Raw genomic sequence first — 13,099 nt, 5'->3', positions numbered from 1 at the left:
CACCAGCGGATCAGATCCCAGTCAAACCACAGGCTGTGGGGTTCCGGGGGCTGCACTCATGCCGGCAGTCATGTGTTGTACCATCAAGGGAGCTAAATTTACCTTGTAATCTCCTGCAGCCCCACAACCCTCCGAGACATCTGTTCTCCTCTAATTCTGGCCTCCTGAGCGTCCCCGATTGCTCCACCATTCATGGCAGTGCCTTCAGTTGCCTGAGCCCCAAGCTCTGCAATTCTCTCCCTAAACATCTCTCTCTCTCCTTTCTCTCTCTGTCTCTCTCTCCACCTTTAAAACAATCCTCTTTGACCAGCCTGTCCTACAATCTCCACATATGGCTCAGAGTCATCACATTATTTCATAATGAAATGTCCCAAGGTGCTGCAGAGGGACATTAAGTTACAGGCACAATATAAATATAAGTTGTCGTTGTTTAACCTATTATATAAAATTGCTGAATTATGTTCAATGAGATATGTCAGATGCTCTTTGTAATTTATTATATGGTGATTTTGATTAAATGTTATACATATAGTGTTTATGGGATGAACAGCACAAAGGTGCTTCCTTCGACAACATTCCTAAACCTGTGACCACTACCATCTAGAAGGACAAGGGCAGCAGATAGATGGAAACACCATCACCTAGGAGTTCCCCTCGAAGCCACACACCACCCTGACTTGGAAACATATCACCGTTCCTTCACTGCCGCTGGGTCAAACTCCTGGAACTCCCTCCCTAACAGCACTGTGGGTGTACTTACACCACATGGGCTGCAGCAGTTCACCACCACCTTCCGAAGGGCAATTAGGGATGGGCAATAAATGCTGGCTAAGCCAGCGATGCTCAGATCCTGAGAACGAATTTTTTTTTAAAAAAGAACGCTCACAAGGAACGTATCTTGATAAATTACAAGTTACTTACCCAGGATTCTCAAGGCATGGGGCCCCCAAGGCCCTTGGCTGAGGGGTAACACTTCCACTTACAAGTTTAACAAGAAATATTCCGGAAAAGTTGTTTCTGCAAAGTTTCCAACAAAGTTAAAGCCTTGGGCACCGAAGAACCCTCAAAACAAAAGTGTGGAGCAGCATGTAAAATGAACTGTTCTGGTTCTGGTGGAAGTAGCTGATGGTTAGCTTTTCTAATGATGGAGAGAGAGCATTCCAAAAGCTGAAATGCAAAGCAGAGCGATAATTAAAGTAGCCTTATTTTTCAGACACCTCAAGGCTATTAAAAGCCCGATGATTCTGAGCAGAATACGAGTGCTGAAGGCAATTAAAGACTGCACGGAGGTTTAATTCAGCCGCTGACACTTTCATGAGCAGTGACCCTCAACCACTTTCCTGCTTAAGTGCTTTTCCACTGAATATTTGCACTGTTCAAGGTGAGAAATAGGGGCTGGGGACCTATTTGAGGCCACCCAGCACCAGCCTCCAGGTCAGGGAAGTACCAAGTAAAAGGTCCCTCTGCACCAACATCATGCTTCCAATCCAGAAGGGGAGTTTGATTTTCCATTTCCCTCACTAAACATCCTGTGAGCTCCATCTCAGATTTTGAATGAGTGCCAGATTGAGGCCAGATTCTGCTATGGCCTCAAATGCACTGGGAATGAAACTCAAACTTGAATGAACACAAGCAAGAACAGAGGCATCTGTCAATTGTTCATTTTGACTGAATTCAAAATTTAGGCCACAAAAGATGAAAGGTCAGCATCAAAGCCATTGACACGACCACCTGGCCTGATAAAATACTGTGCTCACTGTACCTCCATCGTTGGAAACCAAGGCAGTACCATGCAGCAACACAATTCCACTATCGCATTACACACTGTATCACCAGAAGAATGGAGTACACGGGTTTGGTATAAGTAGTACAAAATCATGAAGGCTGCTGTCTTCACTTTTACCTCATTCACCTCCACAGGGACATTGATGCATCAGTAAAGGATGACAAATGAAACCTGGACCTTGAAAGCATTGGGGGCAAATTGACCAAGTTGCAAGCGCACCAGGAAATTGAAAATTAATTGGGGGAGATAAAAAAAAGAACGGTACCATCTTTGCAAGAACATTAGGATTAGAAGCCAAAAGAGAGACCTTGAACAAGAACTTGCATTTTTCTAGCGCCTTGAATGTGGCATTAAGATCCAAAGGTGCTTCACAGGAATGCGATCGGACAAAGTTTGACACCGAGGCACATGAGATGTTAGGGTAGATGACTAAAACCTTGGTCAAAGAGGTAGATTTGGTCTTTAAAGAGGAAAGAGAGTTGGAAAGGTTGAGAGAAGGAATTTCAGAGCTCAGGCCCCAGGCAGCTAAAGGCACAGCCACCAGTGGTGGAGCAAATAAAATCGGGGATGCTCAAGAGGCCAAGAATTGGAGGGTTATAGTATTGCAGGTGTTCACAGAGATAGGGAGAGACGAGGCCGAGGAGGGATTTGAAAAGAAAGATGAGAATTTGAAAATCGAGGCGTTGTTCTTAAAAACAAAGGCAATCTGGGACATGGTGAGAAAAGCATTGTTGCTGATTGAAACAATAATTTGTCACCATCGAAAGTGGCGGTTCTTTTTGTGAGAATGGAACACATTGCCATTATAAATAAAGATACACATTTAGAACAGGACATCTTGAGAAGACAGCAGCAGGACAAATCCACCGGATCCAGGAAATTGGCTGTTCCAAGTGGCCTCTCATTCAACACGTTATGGTTGGTTTGACAATAGCATGCAATGAATAATTGCAGGAAAAAAATACCAGGTGGTTCTTCAGCATTAAATAAAAGAAAAATCACATGAAGGTTTAAATGCAAACCAAATTTTGTTTGTCGAACGGTGTTGTGGCAAGATACTAATTAAAATATCTTAACCAAGTTTACGGTTTTGCAAAAATCTGGCCTCCAGGGGAAGAGTGGAAGTGTCTGAATTTCTTAAATGGTTCTGACATTCCTCACAAGGACTCAATGGGATTTTTTTCTTTCTCTTCCAGTTAAGAAGCCTTTGGTGGTAGAAGACACCTATTTGCTCTGTCCTGCGCCAGTACTACAAGAGGTTGACAGGTAAATTGAGATTTTTACTCCTCACCACCCCACCCACCAAAAACTGTTTTGGTAGCTGGATAGAATTCTTGGTACCTTAGGCCATGCCAGTGCTCAAATAGATCATTATCAAGTCAAGCTTGCCTGAGTCACTCAGTGAGTACTGCAGTGCAAAGATAAGGTAAAAGAAAAATAAAAACTTGGATTTATACAGCACTTTACCTGACCAGCGGACATCTTAAAGTGCTTTACAGCCAATTAAGTACTTTTGGACTGTGGTCACTGCTGTACTTGCAGAATTGTTAGAATGCAGAAGGAGGCCATTTAGCCCATCATGTCTGAACTGGCTCGCTGAATGAACCATTTATTTGGTTCCACTCCCCCACCTTCTCCCCGTAACCCTGCACATTATTCCTTTTCAGATAAAAGTCTAATTCCCTTTTGAATGCTTTGATTGAACCTGCCTCCACCACACTCTCAGACAGTGCATTCCAGGCCTTAATCACTCATTTTGTGTAAGGTTCTTTCTCATATCAATTTTGCTTCTTTTGCTAATTACTTTAACTCTGTGCTACTGAACGCAGTACTCCAGGGTGCAGACTCACCAACACCCTATATAGTTGTAACAAGACTTCCCTATTTTTAAATTCCAACCCCCTAACAATACAGTCCAAAATTCCATTTGCCTTCTTAATCAGCCATGATCTTCTTGAAAGGTGGGGCAGGCTTGAGGGGCCGAATGGCTTACTCCTGCTCCTATTTCTTATGTTCTTATGAGTCTTATAGGTTTTTACAAAAATAGATTAAACATTTATTAATAAGAGAAATTATTTAAGCACATACTTATGTCTGCAAATTACTACTATAATAACTTCTAAATCCCCTAATTAATCCGACTCCCAATTGCACCTCCATTAAGACAACAGTAAGACACATAGGGCAGGATTTTACATCCTGTGGGCAGGCGGGTACATGCCCTACCTGACCAGGTGTAAAATCTCACGCGATGATGTCAGGCGAGTGTCCCGACATCATTGTGCACTCTCATGATCTATTGGTCCGTGGGTGCATGCGAGAGTCAGCAGCGCACCTGCCAACAATTAACAGGCCTATTAAGGCCCTTAAACTATTAATTAAGTTGTATTTTTCGCTGTTCGGTTGGCGGGTGAGCAAATAGACCAGGTGGCCTTTGCATTTTTTATGAAACATCATCCATGGGCGGGATGAGGATTCCAACAGTAAGTAAAAAAGACAAAAAAGAATTTCCACATCATTTTAAGCATGCCCCTCTTCATGAGACTGAGTCATATCTAGGGACATGTTTATATCATTTATTAAAGTTTTATGTTCCTTTGTTCAAATCTTCAGCTTCCTGAGGCACCTCTGTGCCCTCAGGGAGTTGTCAGCGTGCGCTCCCCAGTGCATGTGCAGACTTCCGAGCTCACCCTCCTCCTGCCCCCACCCTGGCTCTGCTGAGCCTTTCAACATGTCTTTTACGCTGGCTGGCCACTAACTGGCCAGCCAGCGTGAAATCACAGTTAGGGCCCGATCGTGGGCGGCCATTCATTGTGGACAACAGCTTGAGGCATAGGAACTGAAGGCTTTTCACACTTGTTAGATCTTAAAATGTCAGCCTTTACACACAGCCTTCTCTCCTTTATACATATTTTCCCCTTTGAATGCAAATTCCCATTGCTTCACTATGTCTTTGGATTTTGCCTCATGGTACCAATTTTACCAGTAATCTTTGGGAAAAATAAACACACTGTTTAACTTCTGCAGGTTAGGTGTAATATTTCACTCCCTCTTTTAAATTCAAGCTAGTCTAGTTTATTTAAAAATGTAAATGCCCTTTTACACCTTACGTTCTAAATTTGCCCATGTTTACCTACTTACCATTTCAAACCTAGCTTATCTTCTAATATATCAAAACCTTCAGGCCAGCAGTCTTTAATCCAATTAAATCATACACACACACACACACATACACACACACCACTATTTTACAATAAATTCCAATAGCATTATTATATCTTACTAACACCCTGTCTACTCTATCTCTCATAATTTTGAATACCTCTAACAAATCTCCTCTCAACCTCCTATTTGCCAAGGAAAACAGTCATAACTTCTACGATCTTTTTAGGTACCTGAAGCTCCTCATCCCCAGAACCATTCTCGGGAATCTTTTCTGCAGCCTCTCCAATGCCTTCTCCTCCCTCCTGAAGTGCAGCGCCCAGAACGAGATGCAATACTGTAGCTGAGGGCGAACGAGTGTCTTCTATGAAGATAGATTGGAGAAGTTAGGACTGTTTTCTTTGGGGAAAAAAAGGCTAAGAGGAGATTTGATTGAGGTATTAAAAATCATCAGGGGTCTGGACAGAGTAGATGGGGAGAAACTGCTCCCACTTCTGAAAGGATTGAGAACGCGAGGACAGAGATTTAAAGGGTGGAATTTTACAGCCCCATTGTAGCTGGGTTGGGGCTGTAAAATGTGGCGAGCCATTCAAAAGTCGAATGACTTAGGCAGGGCCGTAAAATCCTGTTGGCGTAAAATTGCGCCCAAAATGTCTGATGCAAGTTCAACATTACATCCTTACTCTTTTTTTGTATTCATTCATGGGATGTGGGCATTGCTGGCCAGGTCAGCATTTATTGCCCATCCCTAATTGCCCTTGAGAAAAAAAAGCAGTTGTTGAACTTGTATGAGATACTAGTTCAGCTTCAGGTGGAGTATGGCGTCCAGTCCTGGGCACCGCACTTCAGGAAAGATATGAAAGCATTGAAGAGAGTATATGATAGGGTTTTAGAAGGTAGACTGAGAGAAAATGTTTCCATTTGCAAGGCAGACCAAAATTAGAGGGCTGAATCACTAATAAATCTAATGGAGAATTAAGGAGGAACTTCTTTACCCAGAGAGTAGTGACAATATGGAACTAGCTACCACAGCGAGTGGTTTAGGTGAATAGTATAAATGCACTTAAGAGGAAGCTGTGGAATTGGAGTTGAGGTTACAATCAGATCAGCCATGATCTCATTTAACAGTGGAGCAGGCCCGAAGGGCCGAGTGGCCTACTCCTGCTCCTAATTTGTATGTTCGAAGCTGGATAAACACATGAGGGAGAAAGGAATACATAGAAACATACATAGAAACTAGGAGCAGGAGTAGGCCAGTTGGCCCTTTGAGCCTGCTCCGCCATTCATCATGATCATGGCTGATCATCCAACTCAATAGCCTGCTCCTGCTTTCTCCACATATTCTTTGATCCCTTTCCCCAAGAGCTATATCTAACACCTTCTTGAAAACATACAATGTTTTGACCTCAACTACTTTCTGTGGTAGCGAATTCCACAGTCTCACCACTTTCTGGGTGAAGAAATTTCTCCTCATCTCAGTCCTAAATGGTCTACTCCATATTCTCAGACTGTGACCCCTAGTTCTGGACTCCCCCACCATCGGGAACATCCTTCCTGCATCTACCCTGTCTAGTCCTGTTAGAATTTTATAGGTTTCTATCAGATCCCCCCTCATTCTTCTGAACTCCAACGAGTATAATCCTAACCGACTCAATCTCTCTCATATGTCAGTCCTGCCATCCCAGGAATCAGAATGGTAAACCTTCGCTACTCTCCCTCTATAGCAAGAACATCCTTCCTCAGATAAGGAGACCAAAACTGCACACAATATCCCAGGCGTGATCTCGCCAAGGCCCTGTATAATTGCAGCAAGACATCCCTGCTCCTTTATTCAAATCCTCTGGTTATGAAGGCCAACATACCATTTGCCTTCTTTACCGCCTGCTGCACCTGCATGTTTACCTTCAACGACTGGTGTACGAGGACACCCAGGTCTCGTTACACATTCCCCTCTCTCAATTCATAGCCATTCAGATAATAATCTGCCTTACTGATTTTGCTACCAAAGTGGATAACCTCACATTTATCCACATTATACTGCATCTGCCATGCATTTGCCCACTCACTCAGCTTTTCCAAATCACACTGAAGCATTTCTGCATCCTCCTCACAGCTCACACTCCCACCTAGCTTTGTTTCATCTACAAAGTTGGAGATATTACATTTAGTTCCCTCATCTAAATCATTAACATAAATTGTGAATAGCTGGGGTCCCAGCACCAATCCCTGTGGTACCCCACTAGTTACTGTCTGCCAACCAGTTTTCTATCCATCTCAATACACTACCCCCAATCCCATGCACTTTAATTTTGCACGCCAATCTCTTAAGTGGGACTTCTGAAGGTCCAAATAAATTACATCCACTGGATCCCACTCATCAACTCTACTAGTTACATCCTCAAAAAGTTCCAGTAGATTAGTCAAGCATGATCTCCCTTTCGTAAATCCATGCTGACTCTGTACAATTCTGCCACTGTTTTCCAAGTGCTCAGCTATTAAATATTTTATAACAGACTCTAGAATTTTCCCCACTACCGACGTCAAGTTGACTGGTCTATAATTCCCTGTTTTCTCTCTACCTCCCTTTTTAAATAGTGGGTTACATTAGCTACCCTCCAATCTGTGGAAACTGTTTTATAGAATCTCAGAAGATGACCACCAATGCATCCATTATTCCTCAGGCCACTTCCTTAAGTACTCTGGGATGTAGATTATCAGGCCCTGGGGATTTATTGGCCTTCAATCCCATCAATTTCCCCAGCACCATTTTTCTGCTAATATTGATTTCTTTCAGTTCCTCCCTCTCACTAAACCCTGTGTTCCTCAACATTTCTGGTATGTTATTTGTGTCCTCCTTTGTGAAGACAGAACCAAAGTATATATTTAGTTGGTCAGCCATTCCTTTGTTCTCCATTATAAATTCCCCTGTTTCTGACTGTAAGGGACCTACATTTGTCTTCATCAATCTTTTTCTCTTCACATACCCATAGATACTTTTACAGTCAGTTTCTATGTTCCCCGCAAGCTTACTCTCGTACTCTATTTTCCCCTTCTTAATCAATCCCTTGGTCCTCCTTTGCTGAATTCTAAACTGCACCCATCCTCAGGTCTGTTGTTTTTTCTGGCCAATTTGTATGCCTCTTCCTTGGATTTAATACTATCTCTAATTTCCCTTGTAAGCCATGGTTTGACCACCTTTCCTGTTTTACTTTTGCGCCAGCCAGGAATAAACAATTGTGGCAGTTCACCCATGCGCTCTTTGAATGTTTGCCATTGCCTAACCACTGTCATCCCTTTAAGTAACATTTCCTTATCCATCATAGCCAACTTGTGCCTCATGCCATTGTAGTTTCCTTTATTAAGATTCAGGACCCTAGTCTCAGAATCAGCTACGTCACTCTCCATCTTGATGAAGAATTCTATCATATTATGGTCACTCATCCCCAAGGGGCCTCGCACAACTAGATTGCCAATTATTCCTTTCTCATTATACAATACCGAGTCTAGGATGGCCTGTTTGCTAGTTGGTTCCTCAACGTATTGGTCCAGAAAACTATCCCATATACACTGCAGGAATTCCTCCTCTACGGTATTGTTACTAATTTGATTTGCCCAATCTATATGCAGATTAAAGTCATGCATAATTACAGATGTTCTGTTATTACATGCATCTCTAATTTCCTATTTAATGCCATTCCCAACATCACCACTACATTTTGGGGGTTTATATACAACCCCCACTAACATCTTTTGCCCCTTAGTGTTTCTCAGCTCTACCCATACAGATTCCACATCATCAGAGCTAATATCTTTCCTCACTATTGCGTTAATTTCCTCTTTAAACAGCAATGTAACTCCACCCACCATTTCCTTTTTGTCTGACTTTCCTAAATACTGAATACCCCTGGAAGTTTAGTTCCCTTCCCTGGTCACCTTGCAGCTATGTCTCCGTAATCCTGACTATATCATACCTGTTTACATCTATTTGCACAGTTAATTCATCCACTTTATTGTGACTGTTCCTTGCGTTAAGGCACAAAGGCTTAAGGCTTGTCTTTTTAACATTACTTGTCCCATTCCCGCTATTTTTCACTGAGGCTCTGTTTGATTCTTGCCCTTGATTTCTCAGCCTATCACTTTTCTTATTCCCCTTTCTGTCTTTTGTTCTTGTCCTTGACTCCCCCTCCTCTGACTCCTTGCATAGGTTCCCATCCCCCTGCCATTTTAGTTTAAACCCTCCCCAACCACTCTAGCAAATGTTCCCCTGGGACATTAGTCCCAGCCCTGCCCAGGTGTAACCCGCCCAGTTTGTACTGGTCCCATCTTCCCCCAGAACCAGTCCCAATGTCCCAGGAATCTGAAACCCTTCATCTCACACCATCTCTTCAGCCAAGTATTCATCCAATATATCCTGCTATTTCTACTCTGACTGGCACGTGGCACTGGTAGTAATCCTGAGATCACTACCTTTGAGGTCCTACTTTTCAACTTACTTCCTAACTCCCTATATTCTGCTTTTAGTACCTCATCCCTTTTTTTTAACCAATGTCATTTGTGCCAATGTGTACCACGACCTCCCCCTTCAGTGTGTCCTTAGCCGCTCTGAGACATCCTTGACCCTAGCACCAGGGAGGCAACATACTATCCTAGAGTCCCGTTTGCAGCCTCAGAAATGCCTATCTATTCCCCTTACAACGGAATCCTCTATAACTATTACATTCCCACATTTTTTACTCCTCCCCTTTGCAGCAGAGCCAACTGTGTTACAAAGGATTTGGCTGTTGCTGCTTTCCCCTGAGAAGCCATTCCTCTCAATAGTATCCAAAGCGGTATATCTGTTTTGCAGGGAAATAGCCACTGGAGATTCCTGCACTGCCTGCCTAGTCCTCTTGCTCTGCCTGGTGGTCACCCATTCCATTCCTGCCTGTGGACTTTAGCCTGTGGTGTGACCACCTCTCTATACATACTATCCAGGATACTCTCCGCCTTGCGGATGCTCCATATTGTCTCCAGCCGGCGCTCCAGCTCTGAAACCCGGGCTTCCAGGAGCTGCAGCTGGAGATACTTCCCACAAACATGCTGGCCCCGGACACTGTAAATGTTCCCGGCTTCCCACATAGAGCAGGAGGAGCACACCACGGCTTTGAGTTCTCCTGCCATGACTTACCCCTTTAAATTAAATTAAACCTTTTGGAAGATACTTAATATCAAATAATATCAATTACTCTAGGGCCCTTCTTCCCTGCTCCTTGTTGTTACAGAATATAGCCCTTACAAACAATGAACCATAAAATAAGAACTTAATAAACATGGAATAGAAGGATATGGTGATAGGGTGAGATGAAGAAGGGTCGGAAGAGGCTCACGTGAAACTTAAGCACTAGCCTAGATCGGTTAGAATGCCTCTGTGCTGTACATACTTTTTAATTCATGGTGAAAACACCACATATGGGAGGTTTTTCTTTATCTCTTAACCGCATGAGGCAGATGAAGCACACTTGTTTTCTATAGCTAGTTTTTTTCTTAGAACAGGTCACTAACCTGAAGTCAGGGGCTATAGCTTGATGGGTATGACTCCACATCAAGCACGGCTGACCAGGAGACTCTCCCACTCTTTAGCACCTGCCACTGGCGTAATGGAAGGATTCCCAGGTTGATAATCAGCCTGTTTGGCTGCAGTATGAATGCGCCTCCCATCAAGTCCTGAAGTAGAACTTGAACAGAGCTTCTGGTTTAGAGGTAGCGACACGACCACTGTGCCACAAGAATTCAATTCATGGGAACTCCAGAATGACTGCAATGTGGTTAACTCTTAACTGTCCCCTGTAATAGCCTAGCAAGCCTCCCAGTTGTACTGAAGAAGGTGGTTCAGCACCACCTTCACAAGGGTAATTAGTGATGGGCAATAAATGCTGGTCTTACCAGTGACTCTCCAAACACCCCAGTGCAATGAAAAATTCATTTAAGATTCATTCGAATGGTAATATTGGGCCTCAGCCTCAAACTGAATGCTTGAGAATAATTTTACCCAAAACTGTGACAGGGCCAGAATTGGTCACCCAGTTATTTTTAAACCACTTGTCTGTCCAGTCAGGTGAGCTTGAGGCCAGACTGTGGCCCCGATATTCCACACATGACAACTTCTGTCAACTGAAGATAAAACTGGGACAGCTGGATAAGGCACAGGCTCATATACCAAGATTCTCAAATTCAGTCCCTAGCCCACCTTGAATTGAACAGGACAACACTAATCACTAAATTCTCTCCCTCATTATCCACTCTTCTCTGCTCACACTCCCCACTATCCCCACTCTCTGCCCTTGGGAGCTGGCTTTTGATCTGGCCCATGAAATTGTTTCTCCTCGTGAGTCACTTGATAGCCTCTTTGTTTCTGTTTTCCATGCTGTTGCGCATGGCAACTGACCCCAACTCCACAAAGGCCGGGTACTGTTATGTGCATCTGAAGGTTGATGAGTCATTTGTCCATTCCCAGATTTGGCTTCACCATGTGTCATCCTCTCTGTGGCCAAATCCTCATCTTACTTCAGGATCACCTTGAAGAATTAAAACCAATCCCAGACTCTCTCCCAATGTCCAAGCAGCTTCCCCTAATATGCACGCATCCCATGTTCTCACCTCCACTGCCAAGTATAATTAGCTTAAACCTGCATACGTACATACAAATTAGGAGCAGGAGTAGGCCACTTGGCCCCTCAATCTGCTCCACGATACAGTAAGATCATGGCTGATCTGATTGTAACCTCAATTGTCCTCCCGATAACCTTTACTCCTTTGCTTATCAAAAGTCTATCCACCTCCGTCTTAAAAATATTCAAAGATTCTGCTTCCACCGCCTTTTGAGGAAGAGAGTTCCAAAGACTCACAATCCTCTGAGTGAAAAAACTTCACTTCATCTCTGTTTTTTAAAATGGGCGACCCCTTATTTTTAAATAGTGACTGCTCGTTCTAGATTCTTCCGCAAGAGGAAACATCCTTTCCACATCCAACCTGCCAAGTCCCCTCAGAATCTTATATGTTTCAATGAAGTCACCTCTTACTCTTCTACAAAGGGCAGAAGCCTAACCTGTCCAGTCATTCCTCATAAGACAACCCTCCCATTTCCAGATATTAGTCTAGTAGACCTTCTCTGAACTGCTTCCAATGCATTCACATCCTTCCTTAAATAAGGAGACCAATACCATATGCAATATTCCAGAAGTGATCTCACTAATGCCCTGTGTAACTGAAGCATAACCGCCATACTTTTGTATTCCATTCACTTTGCAAGGAACAATAACATTCTATGAGCTTTCTGACTTACTTGCTGCACCTGTATACTAGCCATTTGTGTTTCATACACTCCGACACCCAGATCCCTCAACATCTCAGCCCTCTACAATCCCTCACCATTTAGATAACTTGCTTATGGAAAGTTTTGGTTCAAAAATTGAAACAATTCAGTGCGTCGACTGCTGCTGCCATTGAATCCTCTTACTCCCTCTCCCAGGATAAGTGTACTGAGAGAGCAAGTTACTTCGTTGGGCCTTTGCCTGACAAGGTTACTTTGAAGGAGATTAACCAGCTGATGTCTGTTTCCAGGTCATTACTTGGCAGGGGTTTACCTTCCCAATATTTTATACCATTTCCATCATACTGAAGCCAAACTGGAACTTCAAGCCAGGAGTGCTAGCCTCATGTGACTGAATGACAGGAGCTAAAGTTCAAATTGAATAAGTGGTTTTCAGGATCTGACTGATGGGGTGTTGCTTCACTCAAGTATGCAATAATCTGCTTTATGCAAATCTGATTTGCATCTACCCAAACAAATTGGACTGCTTCAATGAAGGGATGATCCAATGGAGCTGACAGGATTGAACAGGTTCTGCCAAGGATTTTCTTTCTTATTAATATAAAATGGAACAGCTGGCAGAGAAAAAAGGAGCGTTGCACAGTTCCAGTGAGCTGGCTGATAACAAGATGGGAAATGAAGGAAACCATTTCTTTTCTGGGGCCTCATTTCTAGGAAGTTTTCCCCGAGCCCTTTCCCATTGGCCCTCTTCTTGTGAAGGGTTTTGAATGTCTTCCATCCCAAAGAATAAACTCTTGTAATGCCTCTTCCTGCAGAGCAGGTCAAACTTAAGAGTGAATGAT

At 43.3% G+C, this 13,099-nt stretch overlaps 1 protein-coding gene across 1 annotated transcript in view; it reads left to right on the top strand.

Moving 5' to 3' along the window:
* LOC121290179 (anthrax toxin receptor 1-like) overlaps positions 1 to 13,099 on the top strand; it is a 191,107-nt gene that overhangs the window by 81,836 nt on the left and 96,172 nt on the right. The window contains exon 11 of the mRNA XM_041210436.1: positions 2,983 to 3,052. Within this exon, the coding sequence (XP_041066370.1) occupies positions 2,983 to 3,052 (70 nt within the window). The remainder of the gene's footprint in view (positions 1 to 2,982; positions 3,053 to 13,099) is intronic.

The sequence above is a fragment of the Carcharodon carcharias genome, chromosome 17 (genome assembly GCF_017639515.1).
Source record: "Carcharodon carcharias isolate sCarCar2 chromosome 17, sCarCar2.pri, whole genome shotgun sequence".
Lineage (NCBI taxonomy): Eukaryota > Metazoa > Chordata > Chondrichthyes > Lamniformes > Lamnidae > Carcharodon > Carcharodon carcharias.
This window is presented reverse-complemented; position numbering and strand designations above follow the sequence as displayed.